This window comes from Cnephaeus nilssonii (assembly GCF_951640355.1).
Source record: "Cnephaeus nilssonii genome assembly, chromosome: 18".
NCBI classification, from domain to species: domain Eukaryota; kingdom Metazoa; phylum Chordata; class Mammalia; order Chiroptera; family Vespertilionidae; genus Cnephaeus; species Cnephaeus nilssonii.
In genome coordinates, this window is record NC_137089.1 from 4,753,581 (window position 1) to 4,773,136 (window position 19,556).

The 19,556-nt window shown below is 44.4% G+C and overlaps 1 protein-coding gene across 3 annotated transcripts in view; it reads left to right on the plus strand.

Annotated features, from left to right (window-relative positions):
- Positions 1-19,556, plus strand: part of ADCY8 (adenylate cyclase 8) — a 143,102-nt gene that overhangs the window by 72,165 nt on the left and 51,381 nt on the right. For all 3 annotated transcript variants that reach the window (XM_079796329.1, XM_079796331.1, XM_079796330.1), the window contains exons 6-7: positions 4,543-4,701; positions 8,689-8,959. In XM_079796329.1, the coding sequence (XP_079652455.1) occupies positions 4,543-4,701; positions 8,689-8,959 (430 nt within the window). The remainder of the gene's footprint in view (positions 1-4,542; positions 4,702-8,688; positions 8,960-19,556) is intronic.

Sequence of the window (19,556 nt, forward strand, 5' to 3'; positions counted from 1 at the left end):
CTGAGCAAAACCGGCCAGGGCATAAGATCCTTCATCTCTGACCATATACCAAGCATTCCTCTTTAACAGTTCAATGAAAAGGAATATTTTGCTGGTTGGTTCCCAGCTTGATATAGAGCTTCAAAAAAAATTATTATTATTAAGTGGGTTCCTTATTTAAAAGAAATCTTTCAAGTGCAACACGAAAACCGGGAGGGCAAAGGTGCATTATTTGAAGGGGTCACATGTGGAGGGTCACCCCCTCCCCCCGAAATGGCAGGTCCAGAGACATCTCTGTGGTGCCCTTAGAAGCATCTTGGGTCAACAGAGGACGGTGAAGCAAGAACGCCTTTGAGCTGTGCCATCAATTCAGCGGCTGCCTAGAGCACTGGCGAGGCCCCTGTGCTGAGCGCTGTGCTAAGAGCTGGGCGTGTGGATGAAAGGTAGTTCCCTGCCCTCCAGAAGCTCCGAGGCCCCCGAGAAGAGAGAGAAGGCGCCGGTGTTTATAGTGCCAGCGATCTCTAGTCGTTTCCTCTTTATTTGTGGCCGAGGAGGCACAGCTGACAGCCCTGGAAGAACGGAACACAATTTGTAACTCGGCAGAATTCGCTGCCCTCTCACTTGGAAGATGCTCCCGGGTCCTCCCCTGGAGAACCTGAAACACGTGGTGCGTGTCGGTGGCTCTGTGTGACCACCAGGTAGGCCTCCCAGAGAGGATCAGTGTCTGTGAATTATTCATTACTTTTACATAGTTTCATTCCTATCTTTTATGTAAGCCAAATCCCAGACATAACAAAAAGAAAGAAAATAGACATAGCCATAAAGGGGCTTTGTCTCTTATGATTTTTCTTTTGCAGAAGAAAAAAAAATCTAAGTGTCTTTTCATTGAGATGTTCCAGTGCATTCCCTGTGTAATGTTAATTACCTAATGGCACTGGCATGGTGTGCTGGGTACTCGTCCCTCACAATTAGTCAGCAAAGCACTCTAACATCCATTATCTCCTGTGGGACTCACAAGGGCTCTGTATGTGAAGCAATCAACTAGAGCTTCATTTACAACCACTGAAACTCAAGGTCACATTAAACTATATGCTAAGGATCACACACCACATTGCAAAGAGCATGAGGTTTACAAACAAAACAGCCCCAGGTTAGTCCTAGAATCCTATGTGACCACAATAAAATCCTGTACCTTCCTGGGCTGCAGTTCCTTCCTATATGAAAAGCAGCTAAGTAGTACTTAGTATGTGCCAGACATTATTCACAACTCTCCATATATGTTTATTCACCTAATATGACAATGCTATTATTATTCCCATTTTATAGATAGAAGTTAAGTAACTTACTTGAGGTCCTACAGCTAATAAATGGAAAAGCAAGATATAAACTCATGTCAACTGGCCCTAGAATCTGTGTTAACCTCTACACTCCAGTGACTCACATGTAATGAGAAGAACATGGAGAGAGACTGGTGATTGTAACAGTCAGGATAGTCCTGGTTATGCTGAAGTAACAAGTATCTCCCAAATCTCTGAGCTTTAAAATAGCAAAGGTTTATTTTTCGCTCTCATTTCCTGTCCACTATGGAGGGTTGGGGGAGTAGCAGGGCACCACAATACATTGCCTCATTCAAAAGGAGTGGTTAACCACACTTCTAAAGTTTCTACTCAGAAGTGACTCATATCACTACTGCTCACGTTTTATTGGCCAACGTAACATGGAATATACAGGAAAGTGCAGTCCTACCATGTGCTTGGATATTGCAGCACAAGATATAGTTGGTGGACAGCACAGGTGACCTCTCCCAATGACCTGCCTCAAAGACACTGAAATGCTCCTCTCCAATGCTGGATGCTATTTCTCCTCTTGCTTTGTTAAATTTTTCCAAATGGCCCTTACTCTTTTCATCATCAGTGGATAAAGGGAACTGTATAGTTTTTAACTTGTAAGTCAAAACCATGGCCCGGAAACTAGAATCTTCACCAGGGACAAGAATCATCTCACCCTTTAGCTACAAGCGTTCTTTCTAATCTCTTTGGCTGCCTTCCTAATATCTCATTTATTTCAATATTTTTTATGTTCTCAACCGACATCAACTCTTTTGTTTTAATAACTTTGTATGATCTCACAGCCTGTTGGGAACAGAGAATACAGAGGCCCGGGTTTGCACATGGAATCGTTCACTCATTTACTCTTTCCCTAAAAGGGGAGTCCTGTTTCTAAGCCCAGCTCTAAGAGAGGCACGCTCCTTCAGGCTGTGAGAGATACAATGATTACTCAGAATACTGCCTTCAAGGAGCTTATACTCCTCATCAGAGAACTTAGATATGTGGGAACATGACACCCATTCATTCATCCATCCACCCTTCCATTCAATGAACGTTTACTGAGTGTTGGCCAAGTTCCAGACAGTAAGTTGGGAAGAGGGGTATAGGATGCTGAGCCATGCAAAGTCCATATCTTCAATTCAATTAGTTTAGAATCCAGTAGGGGAGACAGATGATTACAATGCAGCACCTCGGGTACTGCTCACACGGGATGCAATAGGAATACTGGGAAAGGCACGTAATCGAGGCTTCAGGTAAATGAGGAAATGGACATTCCAGACTGAAGGAGCATCCCTGGGGCCGAAGAAACACAGGACTCAGGCAACAACAAATTGCTGTGAAAGGCTGGAGTCCAATGGGTGCATGAGAGGTGAGACTAATAATTGAGGCCCAGGGACAGATCGGGAAAGACTTTGTGTTCCTACTGGAAATTTTCCATTGTATCCTAGGGACCAGTTTGATCTCCCTCTTTATCCAAAATGATTATAATAATAATAAGTAGAGGCCCAGTGCACGAAATTTGTGCACTCAAGGGGTCCCTCAGCCCAGCCTGTGCCCTCTTGCAGTCTGGGAGCCCTCAGGGGATGTCTAACTGCCACGGAGGAGGGAGAATCTCCCACCACTGCTGCTGCGCTCACCAGCCGTGAGCCCGGCTCAGGGCTTCTGGCTGAGCGGCACTCACCCTGTGGGAGCACAGTGACCACCAGGGGGCAGCTCCTGCATTGAGCGTCTGCCCCCTGGTGGTCAATGTGCGTCATAGCGACCATTCATTCAGCTGTTCAGTCGATTTGCATATTAGTCTTTTATTATATAGGATTATTGTTATGTATAAACTACTTATTATCTATTCTATTATATTCACACATTTAAAAACATACTATAAAACACACGTTTCAAAGGATAATGATGAAATAAATAATAATTTTAAATATCTTAATTCAATTGCTGTACTAAAATCTTTCTGTTCTCTTGTTTAGTGAGAGCAATGGGTTTGCACATAATTTATTCTCTTTCAAGAATCTTAATAGTTTGGGATACATTAATATAAAGGTCAGGTTCCAAATTCAGTTTATTTCTATAGTGCCTGTCTCTATTGGCTCACAGATCTAAATGTGTATTTCATAAAGACAGGGAGATCTAGGGGGCGCCCTTGGACCACTGACTGTGTTTTTAAGTCAGTTATACCCGAGTTCCGTATAAGGCTTGTCATAAATTTGCTTCTCTGGTAGCTCTGAGTTTTTCTTGCAAACTCATTAGAAGGCAATAGCTTTTTGATATTTTTAACAAATGGGTACAACCCCCACCAACACATTTCATTTGGAAGATCTGAAAACGTATTAGTGAATGTGCAGCTCTGAGTATTCTGATAGATGACATAACTCATGTTTGACAGCCTAGTTCCTGAGGAAATGGCAACATTTCCAAACTTCCTCTTTCAAAATCCTCTCTTCAGAGCAGAGATTTTTTTGTGAAAAGCAATTACTTTCACCTTCTAAAACTGCCATCTTTAAACAAAATAAGCAAGTTGGGTTTTTCCCCAAATGTTTGCTAGAGAGAATATTAATAGCAACCTATTATCACAGAAAAGCAACAAATATGGGACACTTGTGGTTTTTCTTTTTCAACGAAAAAAATGGATAAATCATCTTTAATTTTAACAACTCTGTTAAGCATTTTGAAGTAAAATAACAATTGGATTTCTATGTGGCGCTGAAAATTTTTCTAGTTATTACATTTCAAAGTATTGTGTCCTAGCAGTTGAATTTTTCCTACATAAATGGGGTCATTTAACTCATAAACTGAAATTGTTTGAAATACCCTGAAAGTGAAGGAGGACTGTGTGTGCCCAGAGGAAACCCTCTGATGGCAGAAATCTTCCTCTTCTCTCAAGATGCCTCTGCCATGCTCAGGGTCAGAGGACAGGCCAGCTCGGGCCCTGTGGGGTTGCTAAGGTGAACCCAGGTATCAAATTTCAGTGCAGCTTTTCCAGATAAAAAACAAAAGCTGGCTTGGGAGTTTCCACGTTGTCTTCCTGCGCCCCAGCAGGTGGCCCAGCTCAGCCCAAGAATGTGAGTGCTCTGCTCTGGGGACCACTGCTCTGAGGAGGCGGCCAGGAAGGAGTTTTTAACAAGGGAGGGATGGTGCGAAAAGGTCCCACCGCGCTTGGGATAACCGTGCAGAACGTGGGCCCACTCTGGCCTTACATGTGTATCTCTCTATTCACCTATGTCAACAGGTATGTGCGGTCAAGGACGAAGCATGACGTTGACATGCGAATCGGAATCCACTCGGGCTCAGTGCTGTGTGGTGTGTTGGGCCTGCGGAAGTGGCAGTTTGACGTCTGGTCTTGGGACGTGGATATTGCGAACAAACTTGAATCTGGAGGGATCCCTGGGTAAGCCAGAGCAAAGCCCTCGCCCTCCTAACCCTGGTCATTTGCCCACTTTGTGGAAGTGGGTTCCCCCTGTGCAGAATTCAGAGGTATAGATCTAAGAAGCAATTATCTGGAAGAAGATAGAACCCTTCATGGTCTGAGATTTGGGGGTTTATATTTTTCTTTTAAACCCAAATGGCTTTTTAAATGTCTGGTTATTTCCCGTCCCTATCAATCTATATATATAGGAATAAACTCAGCTTACTTTTCCTTTCAGTAAGAGAGTTTGCCCCAATTCTGAATATGTATTAAGTACCTACTATGAACTAGCCAGTCTGCTAAATATCATTACTACAGCACATCCTTTGATTTTACAACGCCCCGCATAGTAAATATTATGAAGGGCCTCACCACACTTCACTGCCTCCCATTGTTAATTCACCAGTCCAGTTTGCTCAAGGCTGACCTCTTATTATTAATCTCCAGGCTTTCAATGTGTCCCCAAGAGCCTGGCACGATGCTTGGCACGTAGGAAGGAAAGAAAGGAAGGGAAGGAGGCACACAACCCCACTGTGTAATGGTTGAGAGCCTGGACCCTGGAGTCGTGCAGAATTGAATTACAATCCTTTCCCTGCCACAGACACCAGCCATGTAGCTCCACACAAATTCTTCAATCTCTCTGAGCCCTGGGTTCCCAGACCAGTGATTCTCAGCTTCCACTGGGATCTGAATCACCTGGAGGGTGTGGTAAACCTTGGGTGGCTGCCCCCCCCCCCCCTCAGACTTTCTGATCAGTATGTCTGGGGCGGGACAAAGATTGTCTTCCCAACAAGTGCCCAAGTGATGCTGATGGTGCTGGCGTTGGTACCACACTTGGAGGACCACTGTTCTCGAGCTTTAGTTAAATGAGAAAATGCATATCAAGTCCTTGGTCCTGTGCCCAGTAAACATTCACTGTGGTTGTGTTTGTGGCAGTTACCATGTGACACAGATGTAGGGTCTTACAAGGACCTTGAAGTCCTTGTCTCCCTCCAGCACTGCTTGTGACCTCCCAGTGATGTGACTCTGGGCCAGGTACTTACTCCTGGTCTCTGGGCCAGTTTTATCATCAGCAAAATGTGGGGGGAGTGGGGGGTGCCTATCAGGAAGAGGGAAATTCTATGAGATGATCCATGGAGCCAGTCATGTCATAATAGCTTTGACTACAAGATACCATTTATGCAAAATAAATTGTTACCAAATGGTTAGATTTATTTACTGTCATAACTATAATTATTATATCCTGGCATTTAAAATTATCAGAAAATATCAGGTTTACCTGACAGTCAATATATGAGAATATTGCCTGACTCATTTCTGTAGATCAGTGGTCGGCAAACTCATTAGTCAACAGAGCTAGTCACCACTGCCGTAGATAAACGTAATCACCAGAATCTCATCCGCACGGTCCTTACTCCAAAACCCCAGCTAGCAGCCATGATCAAAGGAACCTCTAAAGCCCAGTTTCTATCAAAACATATAAATGTAAATTGACTAGAACTTGAGCAGAAGACTCAGTAATGAGTGAAGGTGAGGATGTCTTTCTCTATGGAGAACGTAATATTGATTCAGTATGTGCAAATATTATTCCCCCTGCGCACTGATGCAGGGTAATAAAACACAGAACCCAGAGAAAATACCAAATGGGGGTTGGCATTTAACTTAACTATTTTAAGAGAACATCAGCCATCAGACTTTAAAGATGATGCATGGAGCCAGTCATATCATAACAGCTTTGACTACCCTTCTGGGATTTTTTTTTGTGCCTGAGAGAAAAGGACAGCCTTCTAGCCCTAGCTCGGAGGTTGTCCAGAGAGACAGGTCTGGGACACCCATTTCACAGGAGGTCAAATGACCTTCCTCTTCACAGAGGTCAACATTACTGAGCACGTACTGACAAAATCCGCTGTGGGACCATTCCGTGCTCACTCAGCATGTTTCAGAGAGAGCTCCAATATCTTTACATGTTTCAGTTGTTGTGTTCTGACCCTAGAAGTCAGTGACTGTATGCAAGCATGCAACTTTGGAAAAGGTGGAGAATGTGCCTTGCAGGATCAGAAGTGCATCCTTGGTAGTTTCTGGGTGTTTTGCGTGTCCTTTGCAGTGACTTATTCTCTCTATAAGCAGGAATCGAGCAGAATGGGTAAGAGGGAAGTAGAGATAGTACTAACAGTACAATGTGCCTGGCCGGTATGGCTCAGTGGTTGACTGTGGACTCATTCACCAAGAGTGGGTACTATTGTTTTTCCCTTTTTCATAGTTGAGAAAATGGACATAGAAAGATTAAGTAACTTGACCAAGATCTATCAGCTAGCAAGTAAGTGGTAGAGCCAGGGTTTTGATCCTGCAATCCGGCCAAAGAGTTCTTGTACGTAACCACCGTGCTAGGCTACCCACAGCACATTATGGCAGTGTAAAGCGTCTGGGTGAGTTAGACAGGAGCACACAGAAAAACCCTCCCAGAATGATTCACCATGTGCAATTTCCACGTTCCAGTGAGAGCCTCAAGGCCCTTGATGTCATCTGTTCTTTTGCTAAAAAAAGAAACTTGAATCATGAGCTGCAGTGGCTGATGACTGTGCAGGAATGAGTCACTCACCTTGTGAGTGAGGCCGGCCAGTGCCCAGCCGGCACGTGGCCACGGCTCTGTGCTCCGCTCCTTGCCGTGCACACAGTTCAGAGAAAGTTGCTCTGTGGTCTTGTGAGGCCTGCCTTTGTTCTTATGAAGGTTTTAGACGAGGTGGAGAAACGAGGCAAGATGACAAGAGAACTGTCATTGTTGCTTGGTGATTTTGGACAAAAATTGCCGTTGGGTTCAGAAACATTTATGGAACTTGTTTTCCCAATATAATCAACAGCACTGAAAAAAAGAAATCACTGACAGATGCTTTTTTCTGTGTCCATGAGTTTTTTCTGTTTTGCTTTTTTGCCCAATCCCTTTACCCAGCACCTCCCCACCCCCCGCAGCTGTCAGCCTGCTCTATATCTATGAGTCTGTCTCTATTTTGCTTGTTAGTTCATTTTGTTCATTAGATTCCACATATGAGTGAAATCATATGGTATTTGTCTTTCGCTGCCTGGCTTATTTCACTTAGCATAATACTCTCCAGGCCCATCCATGCTGTCACAAAGGGCAAGATTTCCTTCTTTTTTATGGCCCAGCAGTATTCCATGGTGTAAATGTACCACAGCGTTTTTATCCACTCATCTACTGATGGGCACTTGAGCTTCCAAATCTTGGTTATTGTAAATAACCCTGCATCTATTCCTTCGAATCAGTGTTTCGGGTTTCTTTGGATAAATTCCCAGAAGTGGAACCGCTGGGTCATAAGGCAGTTCCATTTTTAATTTTTTAAGTAACTCCATGTTGCTTTCCACAGTGGCTGCACCAGTCTGCATTCCCAGCAACAGTGCACAAGGGTTCCCTTTCTCCAACACCTTGCCAACACCTGTTACTTGTTGATCTATTGATGGTAGCCATTCTGACAGGTGTGAGGTGATATCTCACTGGTTTTAATTTGCAATTCTCCGATGATTAGCGACATTGAGCATCTTTTCGTATGTCTATTGGCCATCCGCATGTCCTTTTTGGCAAAGTGTCTATTCAGGTTCTCTGCCCATTTTTTTTTAAATGGATTGTTTGTTTTTTTTGGTAAAAATCACTGATTCTTAAGGGTTGCTGAGACCAGGCTGACAGTCTCAAGAAAAGCCAAAATAAGTGCGTATGTGGGGGCAGCTCAGCAGGGCTGTGTTCATCAGAGGCTGCAGTGTCCCTTGGGGAGAAGTCAGTGATGCCCTGCTCATTGATTTTTGCTTGGATTTCTGTTTTCTTTTATTTTAAAAAAATTCTTTCTGATTTTTTCAGGGGATCACATATTGTCCCTGAGGACATGACCTCACAGTGCCCTGATGTTGGCTTTGCACGGGCCACATCAGGGGTGGATACTGATCTACGCTTTGTGTCCCCAGGAGGATTCACATTTCCAAAGCCACCCTCGACTGCCTCAACGGTGACTATGATGTGGAAGAGGGCCACGGGAAAGAGAGGAATGAGTTCTTGAGGAAGCATAACATAGAGACCTATTTAATTCAGCAGCCGGAGGAGAGTCTGCTGTCGCTGCCGGAAGACATTGTCAAGGAGGCAGTGAGCTCCTCGGACCGGAGGAACAGTGGGGCGACGTTCACGGAGGGGTCCTGGAGCCCCGAGCTGCCCTTCGACAACATCGTGGGCAAACAGAACGTAAGTCCCAGCTTCCTTCTTCTGGTTAGCCAAAGGCATGCTCGGGTGCCTCTGCACCAGAGAGGCCCCAGAGATAACCCATTCATCTTTAACCTTTTCTCTGCTGAGCAACAGAATTGCAAATAATCAAACCTATCTCCTCCAGACAGAATTAACTTTTGTATGCAGTGTCAGAAAATGCATGAAATACCAGAGTGTACCCAACACCCTCTCCTTTTATTTTTTATTTCTTGACCTCACTCAAAATAAATGTCATGTGAAGCTGAATTGTAATTAAAAAAAAAAAAGACCCACGTTGGAAAAGAGAAACCTGATATTATTATACTAGCAACAGAAGTAGATGATCAGGCCCATGGGAAAGCCATTCCTTAGATAGCTGGCAGGCTAAGAGTTCTGAACTGCCCCTCTGGAATTGAAAGTCAGGGGGTCACCATTGATTTGGGACAGGCAGCACCAGGTGATGCCCAAGGGGAGGGTGAGAGCGTTTGGGAGTAGCATGAAATTGCAAAGCCGCCCTTGTAATTCTATTCCTATTTATTGTGAATTTGTTTCTTATATGAGGGATGGAGCCAACAGAGTCAGTACATGAGGAGTAAATCACCAATCATCAAAATATTTCTTAAATCATTTCTTCAACTACCAGGACTCTACTAAGCCAAATGAGATGCTCAGACTCCTGAGGTGCTAGAGGACCGAGGCTGGTCAAGGCAGAGAACCTAACACGTCTGAGATGCCCCCGTCCCCAGAATGCTTGCTCAGGGCTGAGCTCTAATACGGGTTTTCCCTTTCATCATCCAGGCCGACCACCTCTAGTTGAATTCATGGGTAGAACCCCACCATCCTTTTCTAAAGAAACAGACTTTAAAAAGCCAGTATGTATGAGACTGGGAAATGGTTTCTGACATGCCCCTGTGCCAAGCAAAAGCTCAGAGCGCTGAGAACAAAATCAACCCAACTGAGAGTGTCAGGAGCTCTCTGAGAACCTGACTGGGTTCATTGTCCCAATCCACGAACCTGAACTTTTCTCCTTAGCTGATAGATAAGAAAAATCTGTCTGCTTAAAGCCATTTAAAAGGGAAAAGGTTCAAGTGCTGAAAGTCTTCTGCATCGGACAGGTGGGTGGGGCACTCTGAGGCCAGGTTAACCTCTGTCTCCATTCAGTTCTGTGTGACGGGGCAAAGGAGTAATTCATGGGCCAGATTCCACCGGAAGACGCAGGTCAAACCCAGTCCACTTGCCTTGCAAAGGTCAACCCTTAGGTCCTTACCCTTCTTCTGTGTTTTATTTTCCCCCAGAATTATTATGCCCAACCAAGTCACCACTGATTCAGTGCCCACTTCTTCCCATCCCTGAACTGGTGTGCATGGTGCCACTTGTTATTACGTAGAACAATGGACTTATATGTCCTTCCTGGAGTGGGTGCATGCCCAGCTGACAGCACCCTCTACTTCCTCTGCCTATTGTTAGCTCGAGCCTGGAAGCTGGTTATTCAGAGAGGAGTGCATGCTTCACCGTAAATACCTCAGTAACTCTGCATCACATTCTCTAAATGCCTTTTTTTTGGTCTTGCCATTTGAAAAACTTTTTCTATTTAAGCTGTTTGTGGAACCAGGGATAATTCCTAATTGTTCTAATCTTAGTTGTTCCTAACCTTGCTGCTAATAATTGAGAACCAAGAGAGAGAGGTGGAGGTACTTGGTCTTATTCTGTGATTGATGGATCTGGTAAAATTATACAGGAATATCTGAAGTATTTCATTATTGTAAGGTATATCATTGTTAGTCAATAATCACCCCGTATATTTCATATGATGCCCGAGTTTTGCCTGGATGCACTCCACCTGTGCCATCTTCAGCGTGAATCATCTCAGTTCAATTTGATGTCTTGACACTTCAGAGGCAGGGGATGTGTACTGATCTTCACCAATAACTAAATGGCACTCATAAGACTGAGGAAATGAGTCGATTAAAATGGTCACAAGCTCTCAAGAGTTTACACTTACACTTAACTCTAGAAATCGAGGGCCATCTGTGCCACTCAGAGACATGTGTGTGCCTGGAAGAGACGGAGACCGGTCTGGCTGGGCCTGTCTCTGCCAAAACACCCCGTCAACTCCACGGAAAGCCCAGACCATCTGAGTGTTTGCACATCACACGGAAAACAGACTAATGCTCCACTGGGGCTTTGCCAGCTCAATTGGGCAAATGTTTCGGCTTCTATTGATTCATAATGTGAGCTTCGAAATATTTTTAATGACATCGGTATGCTGTGGCATAATCTGTGCGATATACATAGCAGATGTTCAGATAGTTTCCTTCTCATTTATTCATTCATCCAATAAGGATTAATTGAGCATACTTTACACGCCAACTGCTAGTAGCAATAACAGGAAGGACAGAGAGAAGAAACACTGCAGAGGTAAAGTCAGCCAGTCGTTTATATGTTTCATGAAGAGAGAAATCATGTTTCACTTGCCACTGTTTAGGCCAACATCTGGGAGGTAACGGGGCTTGATGAAAGTTTGTTGAATGAATGAATGAATGAATGAATGAATGAAATGAAATGACCGATGTGAGTGGTAATAGAGAGGAGCCAGTTAAGTTCAACTTCTAGGTATTTTGCTTAGGTGTCGGGATGGACGGTGGAAATGCCCAGTGAAATAAGCACTATTGGGATGGAAGGAGATTGGATGGGAAACCCTAGGAGTTCCGTTTGGGGCATGTTGAGCTTGAGATGGCTGGCGAGGGCTCCGTGGAGGTATATCCAGAGGCTACTGAACACTCACTCTGGAGCTCAGGCATAAAGGAAGTGTGCAAGGGATGTGAACATGGCAGTCCTCAGAACCCGAGGGCTAGTCGAAGCCTTGGAGTGAAGGGGATCACAGTGGGGAACGTGTGAAATAAAACCATAGGAAGGCACAGGATAGACCTCAAGGGGCACCTGGTGGGAGGTGACAGAGAGCAGTGACCCCACGACAGAGACAAACAGGAAGGAAAGTGATGAGAAGAGAATTAGGGGATGTGGTGTCCTGGGAGCCCAGAGAGCAGAGAGCGTGGTTTGAGATGGAGGGCATAATCAACAATGGCCAGCGGAGCCAAGAGGCTAAGACGGAAAACTGCCCATTGGAATTGTACGGAAGAACATCATTGGCAAGAGGCAGATTTGATGAGGTGGTGAAGTCAGATTGTCACAGGTGACAGATAAGAGAGGGCTCTGCATTTCCCAGTAGAACCCTGACTCCATCCCTGTCTCCTCCCCACTGCCCCTCTAAGGAGTCTGTCAGTGGTTTGGAGCAGCAGTTATTGCACTAAGAATTATTTTTGGTCCCGTAGGTGAGTCTTCCAGTCCTGCTCTAAGCTTGAAGATCCTTCCTTGGTTTTGATGTCATGCGTCTTCCCTGCCCCTTATATGTGTCCATTTGGGTTAAATTGCTGCTTCAACACAGCCTGAGGTCTGGTGTCCAGGTTGCTCTTGGAAGCCTGCAGCACTCGTGTTTTGCATCACGAATCCTGACGTGGCAAGTGTTTGCCCACTGATTTGACATCTTGGCTCCCTGAACCCTGGCTCAGTTACCAGTGGGGCTGCCTATGCTCGGAGCCTCAGAGTGGACTGAATGTAAGGAAACTAAAAGTCAAGAAGTGTATGATCACAGGTGGATTATTGACGTTCAAGGTATGAATGTAGAAGCGGGTAGTTGAAGTAAACGGAAAGTGGAAATTTGGACATGTCGGGAAGGGTGTCCAGAAATTTCCAGGCTAGATTGTTGGATGAGTCATCAACATGGTCATTGAATCTCTCAGAATAAAGGTAAACCTGGGGATGAAAACGAAGACTTAAGAAACGGGTCCTTGTAATAAAGATCATGCTTCCCTCTGAGTGCACGCTATAACTAAAATCCATTGTGGGCGTGAGCTCTCCATTATTTAACAGGAACTCAGCAGTCTAACTGCTGGGGATCAGTAATGAGAAGACAGACCTGGTCCCTGTCCTCTAGGAGCTTACATTTTAAGGGAGTGGGGAATGTATACAACTAACCAAAACACGAAAGTGCTTTGAAGGAAGTAGATAAAGGAATGGGGGGCAGATCGAATTATCGCCAATAGGATCATCGGAGGTTTCTGAAGATTTGATTCGAGCGCTGAAAGGAAACCAGGAGGAGGACAGCCAAAGGGAACAGCCAGTGCAAAGGCCCTGCAGTGGAAAAAGTTTCATGTTAGAAGAGCAAAATGGCCCAAGGGCTAGAGCAGGGACTTTCAACCTGTGTGCTGCAACAATTTTTAAAACATGAAATACCTGACTATTTAGTCAGGGGCACTGGCCTCTTTTCCCTTAGATTGTCAAATTAAAAAATGACAGCCAACACAATAGCTGTCTGGTGTGAATGAATCAAAATTATACCTGTTTTTGTCAGATCAACAAAAACTATATTTTTTTGGTGTGCCTTAGAATTTTAGTAACGAGTTTATGTGCCATGAGATGAGAAAGGTTGAAAATCGCTGGGTTAGAGCATAGTGAGCAAGAAAGAAAGGGGTCAGAGGTGAAGTTAAAGGATGTGGAGCTTGCTCCTGCCAGCTCCACATGGGAGTTCCTTTGAAGGGAAGTGATATAAAGGTCTCCAGCAGGGCACAGCCATGACCTGATTTAGATTTTTTAAGGAATCGCTTTGGCTGTCTTGTGGAGAATGGACAAATGGCATCGTAGACTGATGATTCCCAAGAGGACACAAAGGGTAAAGCTTTCTGCTACCATGCAATGTATTGTGTGAGGATATTAATCCCTCTTACATGACTTTTGTAACAAGCGATATGCCAAGAACATGGAGCCACCCTTCAGAAGTGGAGCCCCTATCGGAGCCGAGGGTCTGTCCCTCAGATCCTATGAGGTCCCCGCCATCGTCCCATCCATCCCTTGCACACTTATCACAATCAGACATTTGTCTATTACTCCTCCAGGCCTTGTAAAAGAATCACCTGGAGAAAAGCACACATTTGATACTTCTGTTGTTTATATTAGACACTTCTACAAAGTAGAATGCCCTTGGTTGTTACCGTTATCATGAAGTTAATATGTGCACCATCAATATTTTTAAATTTATTTTTATTTAAATATTTTTATTGATTTCAGAGAAAAAGGGAGAGGGAGAGATAGAAACATCAATGATGAGAGAGAATCATTGATCGGCTGCCTCCTGCACTGCATGCCCCACACTAGGGATCGAGCCCGCAATCCAGGCATGTGCCCTGACCAGGAATTGAACCATGACTTCCTCGTTGATAGGTCGACACTAAACCACTGAGCCACGCTGGCTGGGCAGCACCATCAACATTGAAAACATAGTTGGAATTTCTATATTCCACACAACAAACCAGAAAACACATGTGCTTCTTTGCCACGAGGATAGATGGATGTCCATAGTAACATTAATAGAAGTAGAGAGTTTGGGGGCAGGTACCATGGCGGGTGCGTTGCTCACATCCTTTCCATTTCATTTCATTTTCATACCAACCTGACAATGTGATGTGCCTGCTTTCCAAGTGAGGGGACCATGATCACGTTCTTTTATTGAGTCATATTGATCCCTGGGCTTCGGTTTCTTTCCTTCTGTATCTGCCCCTAAAGGGTGGGAAGCAAACTGAGTGGCTGTCCCCTTTCCTGTGCATAGAGATGCCCACGAGAAAAAGAACTCCTAAATTGCAACTTGTTTGACTTCCATCGTTCAACTTGGGCAAGTCTCTCCCCCATGATGTCCATTCGTTCCCTCATTCACTCGGTCATTCACTTATCAGCCACTACTGGGTGACTGCAACTTGTGGGCACCGTGCCCGGTGTCAGGGATAGAGAGATGAAGGAAGGGCAAGCTGTTGAGGAGCTCACGGTGCGGAGGTATCGCTAACAGGTCCACAGGGCAGTGTGAACTTGCTGTCATTATAGCAGAAGAGTGTAAGGAGGTGGAAAAGTGATCCAATGTGATCGGGGAAGACCTTGCCCAAGGAAGCGACTGTTAATCTGAGCTCTACAGACAAGCAGGGAGTTTGGGTCAAAGACAAGGGCACAAGACCCCAGGTGGAGCGGGGGTATGGGGGGGGGCGGTGTGGGGGGGGGGAAGCAAGGCGACCATCTTCACCTGGTTTCTACTGCTCAAGACCAAAACACAGGCTTCTCTTTCCCCACAGAGAACTCCTACTCCTAAAAACGCCCTAAATAGCGGACATTGGTCTTAGAGAAAAAGTTGTTTTCAGAGGTTAGTGCTTCTGTGATGAGCCACCCAATATCTAATGGTCCGTGTTCGGTCTTGGTACGCAGGCGGTCACAGGCAGATTTTTCTCTGTAGGCAGTTTATTTCGAGCCATTTGAACATCAGATTCAGCTTTGATGTTCACTGGATGGGACATTTTGCGGGCTTTGGGGTAGAGAGCATGAAGAGCTTGGACATTTCCCGCCGTGAATCCGCACTCTCCCAGGAACGTGGCTTTTTCTGACAGCAAAGCCCCCAGGCTGTCCTGCACCGGCTCAGAAGATAATGGCTGAGTTCCCCCGGGAAGAGTGATTAGAGGGGCCTGGTTTTCCACTCTCTTCAGAAAGGCAAGTGGATCTGAAGCCTTCCTGGGAGCGTTGAGTGGATTACGCAGGCAATTTGATCTGTTAACTTTGAGTGATCATCCTTTCTTTCTCTGACATTAAAGGGGTAGACGAAGTGAAGGAAACGAAGGCAGAGATGAGTTTGTGGCTCATGTAGAATTGCTCTGTGGGGGTGGGCAATGAGCCGGCAAGCGTATGACATGCAGCCTGTGGTCACCTGATGGCCAAGAACTGCCACAAACTCTTCTGAACCAACCAGGATTGACCGGTTGTTTGGGGAGTCAGAAAACAGTGGCCTGAGGAAGCAGAACCCATGAGTGCAAATTATTTTGAACATGTGAAGGTGAACGTATGACATTTTGAACATGTGAAAGTAAACTTATGGTATTTTAAACATGTGAAGACAGGTAGGAAGAGAAAGAGCAGAAAACCTGCATTTTTTTTTCTGACTTCTTTATTTCCCAGATTTAAAGAAAAAAAGAACTGGATTTGTTTTATTGATCTTGGTGCCAGTTTTGCCAATGACGGGCTTAAAGATTCTTTGCTATAAAATGTATTTAGCTGCATTGCAGTGCTCATGATTTTCTCATCTTTTCTCCACCAAGAATACCTTCTGTTGTTCTGACCTGGTGCAGTACACATGTGTAAAGGTTTTTCTTTACAAACACTAGTGCATGTAGTATGGCTGAATCTGTATTCCCGTTTATTAAAGTGATTTGGCACGTGAGTCATGGCTGACCATGGCTCCGGCTCTGCACTGCCATGGGGGACTGAATTCCAGACCAGAGCAAAGGCACTTGGCATTTTTGCTGGCTGACCAGCCTCCGCTTTGGCTGTGTTGGTATGTACTTCTTTCTGCCTCACCTAGGGTCAAACAGGGAGCACAGTGGTAATTCCTCGGGCTTGGATGGAACTTTCTGAAAGGTCCTCCCCTAGCTCTGGGATCTCCAAACGACTTCTGTGAATTGTAGGTTATGAACCTCTAGATTTGATTGCATCTGTCCCACTCTATGACTCTTAGGTCACCTTTAATGGCCTAAAGAGCCTCTTCGCACTGTGGGATAATAAGGGCTTTGTGTACATCATAGCACCATGGGGGTAGCACCCACCAGGAGTGCATATCCTGGGAGTAGGCAAACACAAGGTTGCTCTTAGGTGGTAAACACTGGGGATCATCAAAACCTGGAAAAGCTAAATTAATGAGGCAATTCCAACAGACAAGTGTGGGCAGAAAATCAGGATAAGAGAAAGTAGAAGCCCCAAAGACGTAACAGTTTGGCCCTAATCTGAGTAATTTCTTCTCTTCCCCCTGTTTTGTCCTGCCATAACTGGAGACGAGTGAGAGAGGCTGGATTCTTGAAGGTCGGTAATTTGTAGCTCATTGGAACAAAATTAAGGGGAGCATCAATAACTAAATTTAAGTAGCAAATTTGTATAATATAAGTCTGAAAAAAAAACTCAGACCTATAGCCCCCTACCAGACCTGAGGCCCTGAACCTAACTGTCCCCTATACCTGGGCTCCTGAGCATTAAAGAGAAAAAGTCAACATGATATAGAAAAATGTTAGTTACATGCAAACAAGTGGTTAGAATAAGATGGAACTTGGAGACATTGTAGAAAATAGGTCTAGGCAAAGTACCGAAAATTAGGAGTCACCAGAGATTCGGAAATTACCGAAAAATCGGTACAGCGGTCTGGTAGATTTAAAACAAGAAACCCAAGCAACTTACAATATACTATGGCAAGTCTTCAGATCATGTCATTTTGCTATCACATTGATGAGATGCCGTAGGAACTTAACTCATTCATATCCGTTAGCCTTTGGTAAAAGTGGTTTTTGTTATATGTCGTTTTGCCGCAGTTCCAAGAACTTATTGGCGGCATTAAGTGAGGACATACTATACTTACCTCATAATCCTAAATGTAAAGAGCTACGTCAGAATCTTTAAAGAGATGAAAGTTTAGGTAATTATTATATTTCCATTTTATCCAAATTTCTGTTATGAAAACACACACATGCACAGACACACACAAACTCACAATTTCACTTTCCCCATGGCATTGACATTTCTGAAAAATCTACGTCTTTGATGTTCACAAGAACACTGAGTAGCTTAAGGTCCTGATATATGAGCTGAATTATTCACACTGTCACACGAGGTCATTTGGTCCGTGGGATAGTAGTCTCCTCTCCAGCCGAAGAGATTGCGGCCCAGCCATTGCAGTGCTATGAGTATTTTGATTCCCACCTCTCGGGTGGCCCTGTAAACACACCATTCATGTGTCAGCCCCTCTGTGCCCAGCTCCTGAGCCATGTCTGGGCAGGAATCCTGCCTCCATCCTTAGGATCACCCCATCCCTCTCTCATGACACCCTAACTCTGAGATGAGGTCGGTTGCTGGAGTTAGCATATCTGTTGCACACATGACTAGGGATGTGATATTTTGGAAGCTAAAAATTCAATTGGCAGCTTGCCTCAAGTCACGTGACTTGAAAGTGGCCACATCTCAATGGAAGTGCGAGTTCTGTTTGGGCCAATTCTGCAGAAGTTTAATAGCTCCTTTTGATTAAAAATGGCCCAGGTGTATAATGAGTCAGGCGCAATCACATTTTAAACTGAGATTAGCATCTTTCTGAGGAACTCGAAGGACATTATCAGAGTAAGGAATCCTGAAATCGCTAACAGGAAAATGTCAAACGAGCTTTCCCAGGAATATGTGACCTACAATTGCTAAAGTGTTTTTGACTCACAAGACTGTATTTCTAGAAAGGGCACCTTCAGCCTGAAATCTTACTGGGAAGAATTGATTTGCTTACACAAGCTGATTAAGGAATACCAAAGGTTTGGCCATCCATACAGTGATAGGACCTGTAGGAAAAGTAGGTTTTCATTGTATACTTAGGTAGAAGACAATTCCCAAAGAAAAGTCTTCTGGTCATAAACCAAATGATGAGCTTTAAGACGGCTCATGACTCCCCCATCCCATTCCAATGAAGTATATAAAAGGATCTCCTACCTAGAACCTCTGATGATAATTTTCATGAGAACCCCAGACTCTCAGGCAAGACCCTATCTATGTTCAGAACTTGGCTTTGGAAGGGACTCTGGTCCTGTCTTGAGCACCTGTGAGTGAAGAAAAAATTCCAGAAATGCCTGAGGAGGGCATGGATCTCCGTGAGGACCAGTCTCAGGCTGCCATGTCTTTCTCTGAAGAGACTCATAGGAGAGGCCTGCTCAGTTACAAACTGTGATATATCCCAATGTTGACTAATTGGACCTCCCAACTATCTGAAAGCACCAGCTAAAGTAAAGAAGTAAATGTACATGTCTATTATTGTATATAAATGTAATATATACGTCAATTACACACTGAAACACGCATTTCCCATTTCCTTCCATTTCATCCATTTGTTTTTCTGATTATCTGACCAATTGCTTTAAGTTGCTTATGTGAATGAACACTCTCAACCTTTTTGAGGTCCATTTATGATTGGAATCATATCTGAAAGCTTATGCCAATTTTTAACTTGATCCCAACTTGCTCACACTGGCATTGTAAATCTTAAAAAGAGGAAGCCATAATCTATCAAGAACAGCTCATTGCAGTATAACTCCAGATAGACAAATAAGACATGCTACACATTTTCTCAGTACTGCTTACAAATGAGTCACCGTGAAGATAGCCTGTGAATTTCAACGGCAGCAGCATTATTCCACTTAAGGTGAACACATGGTCAAACATTAGCGGCCATTACTAACGGAGGGGAGGGAGATCACAGGCAATCTCAAACCAAGGTCACCTCCAAAGCCATTCATGCTTTGCAGCAGTGCATTGGAGGGTAAATGAAAGCTTAAGGTTACCCTTCCTGATTCTAATTTGCTTGACTTCTCGCGTTGAGATTGGTCTTCCCTTGAGCATACACATAGGTCCTGAAGGTACGAGATACCAGAGAGATTGCTGGTCAAATAGCAGGCATAATTGTCCCATGTAACTGAGAAAGCAAATGACCAGAAAG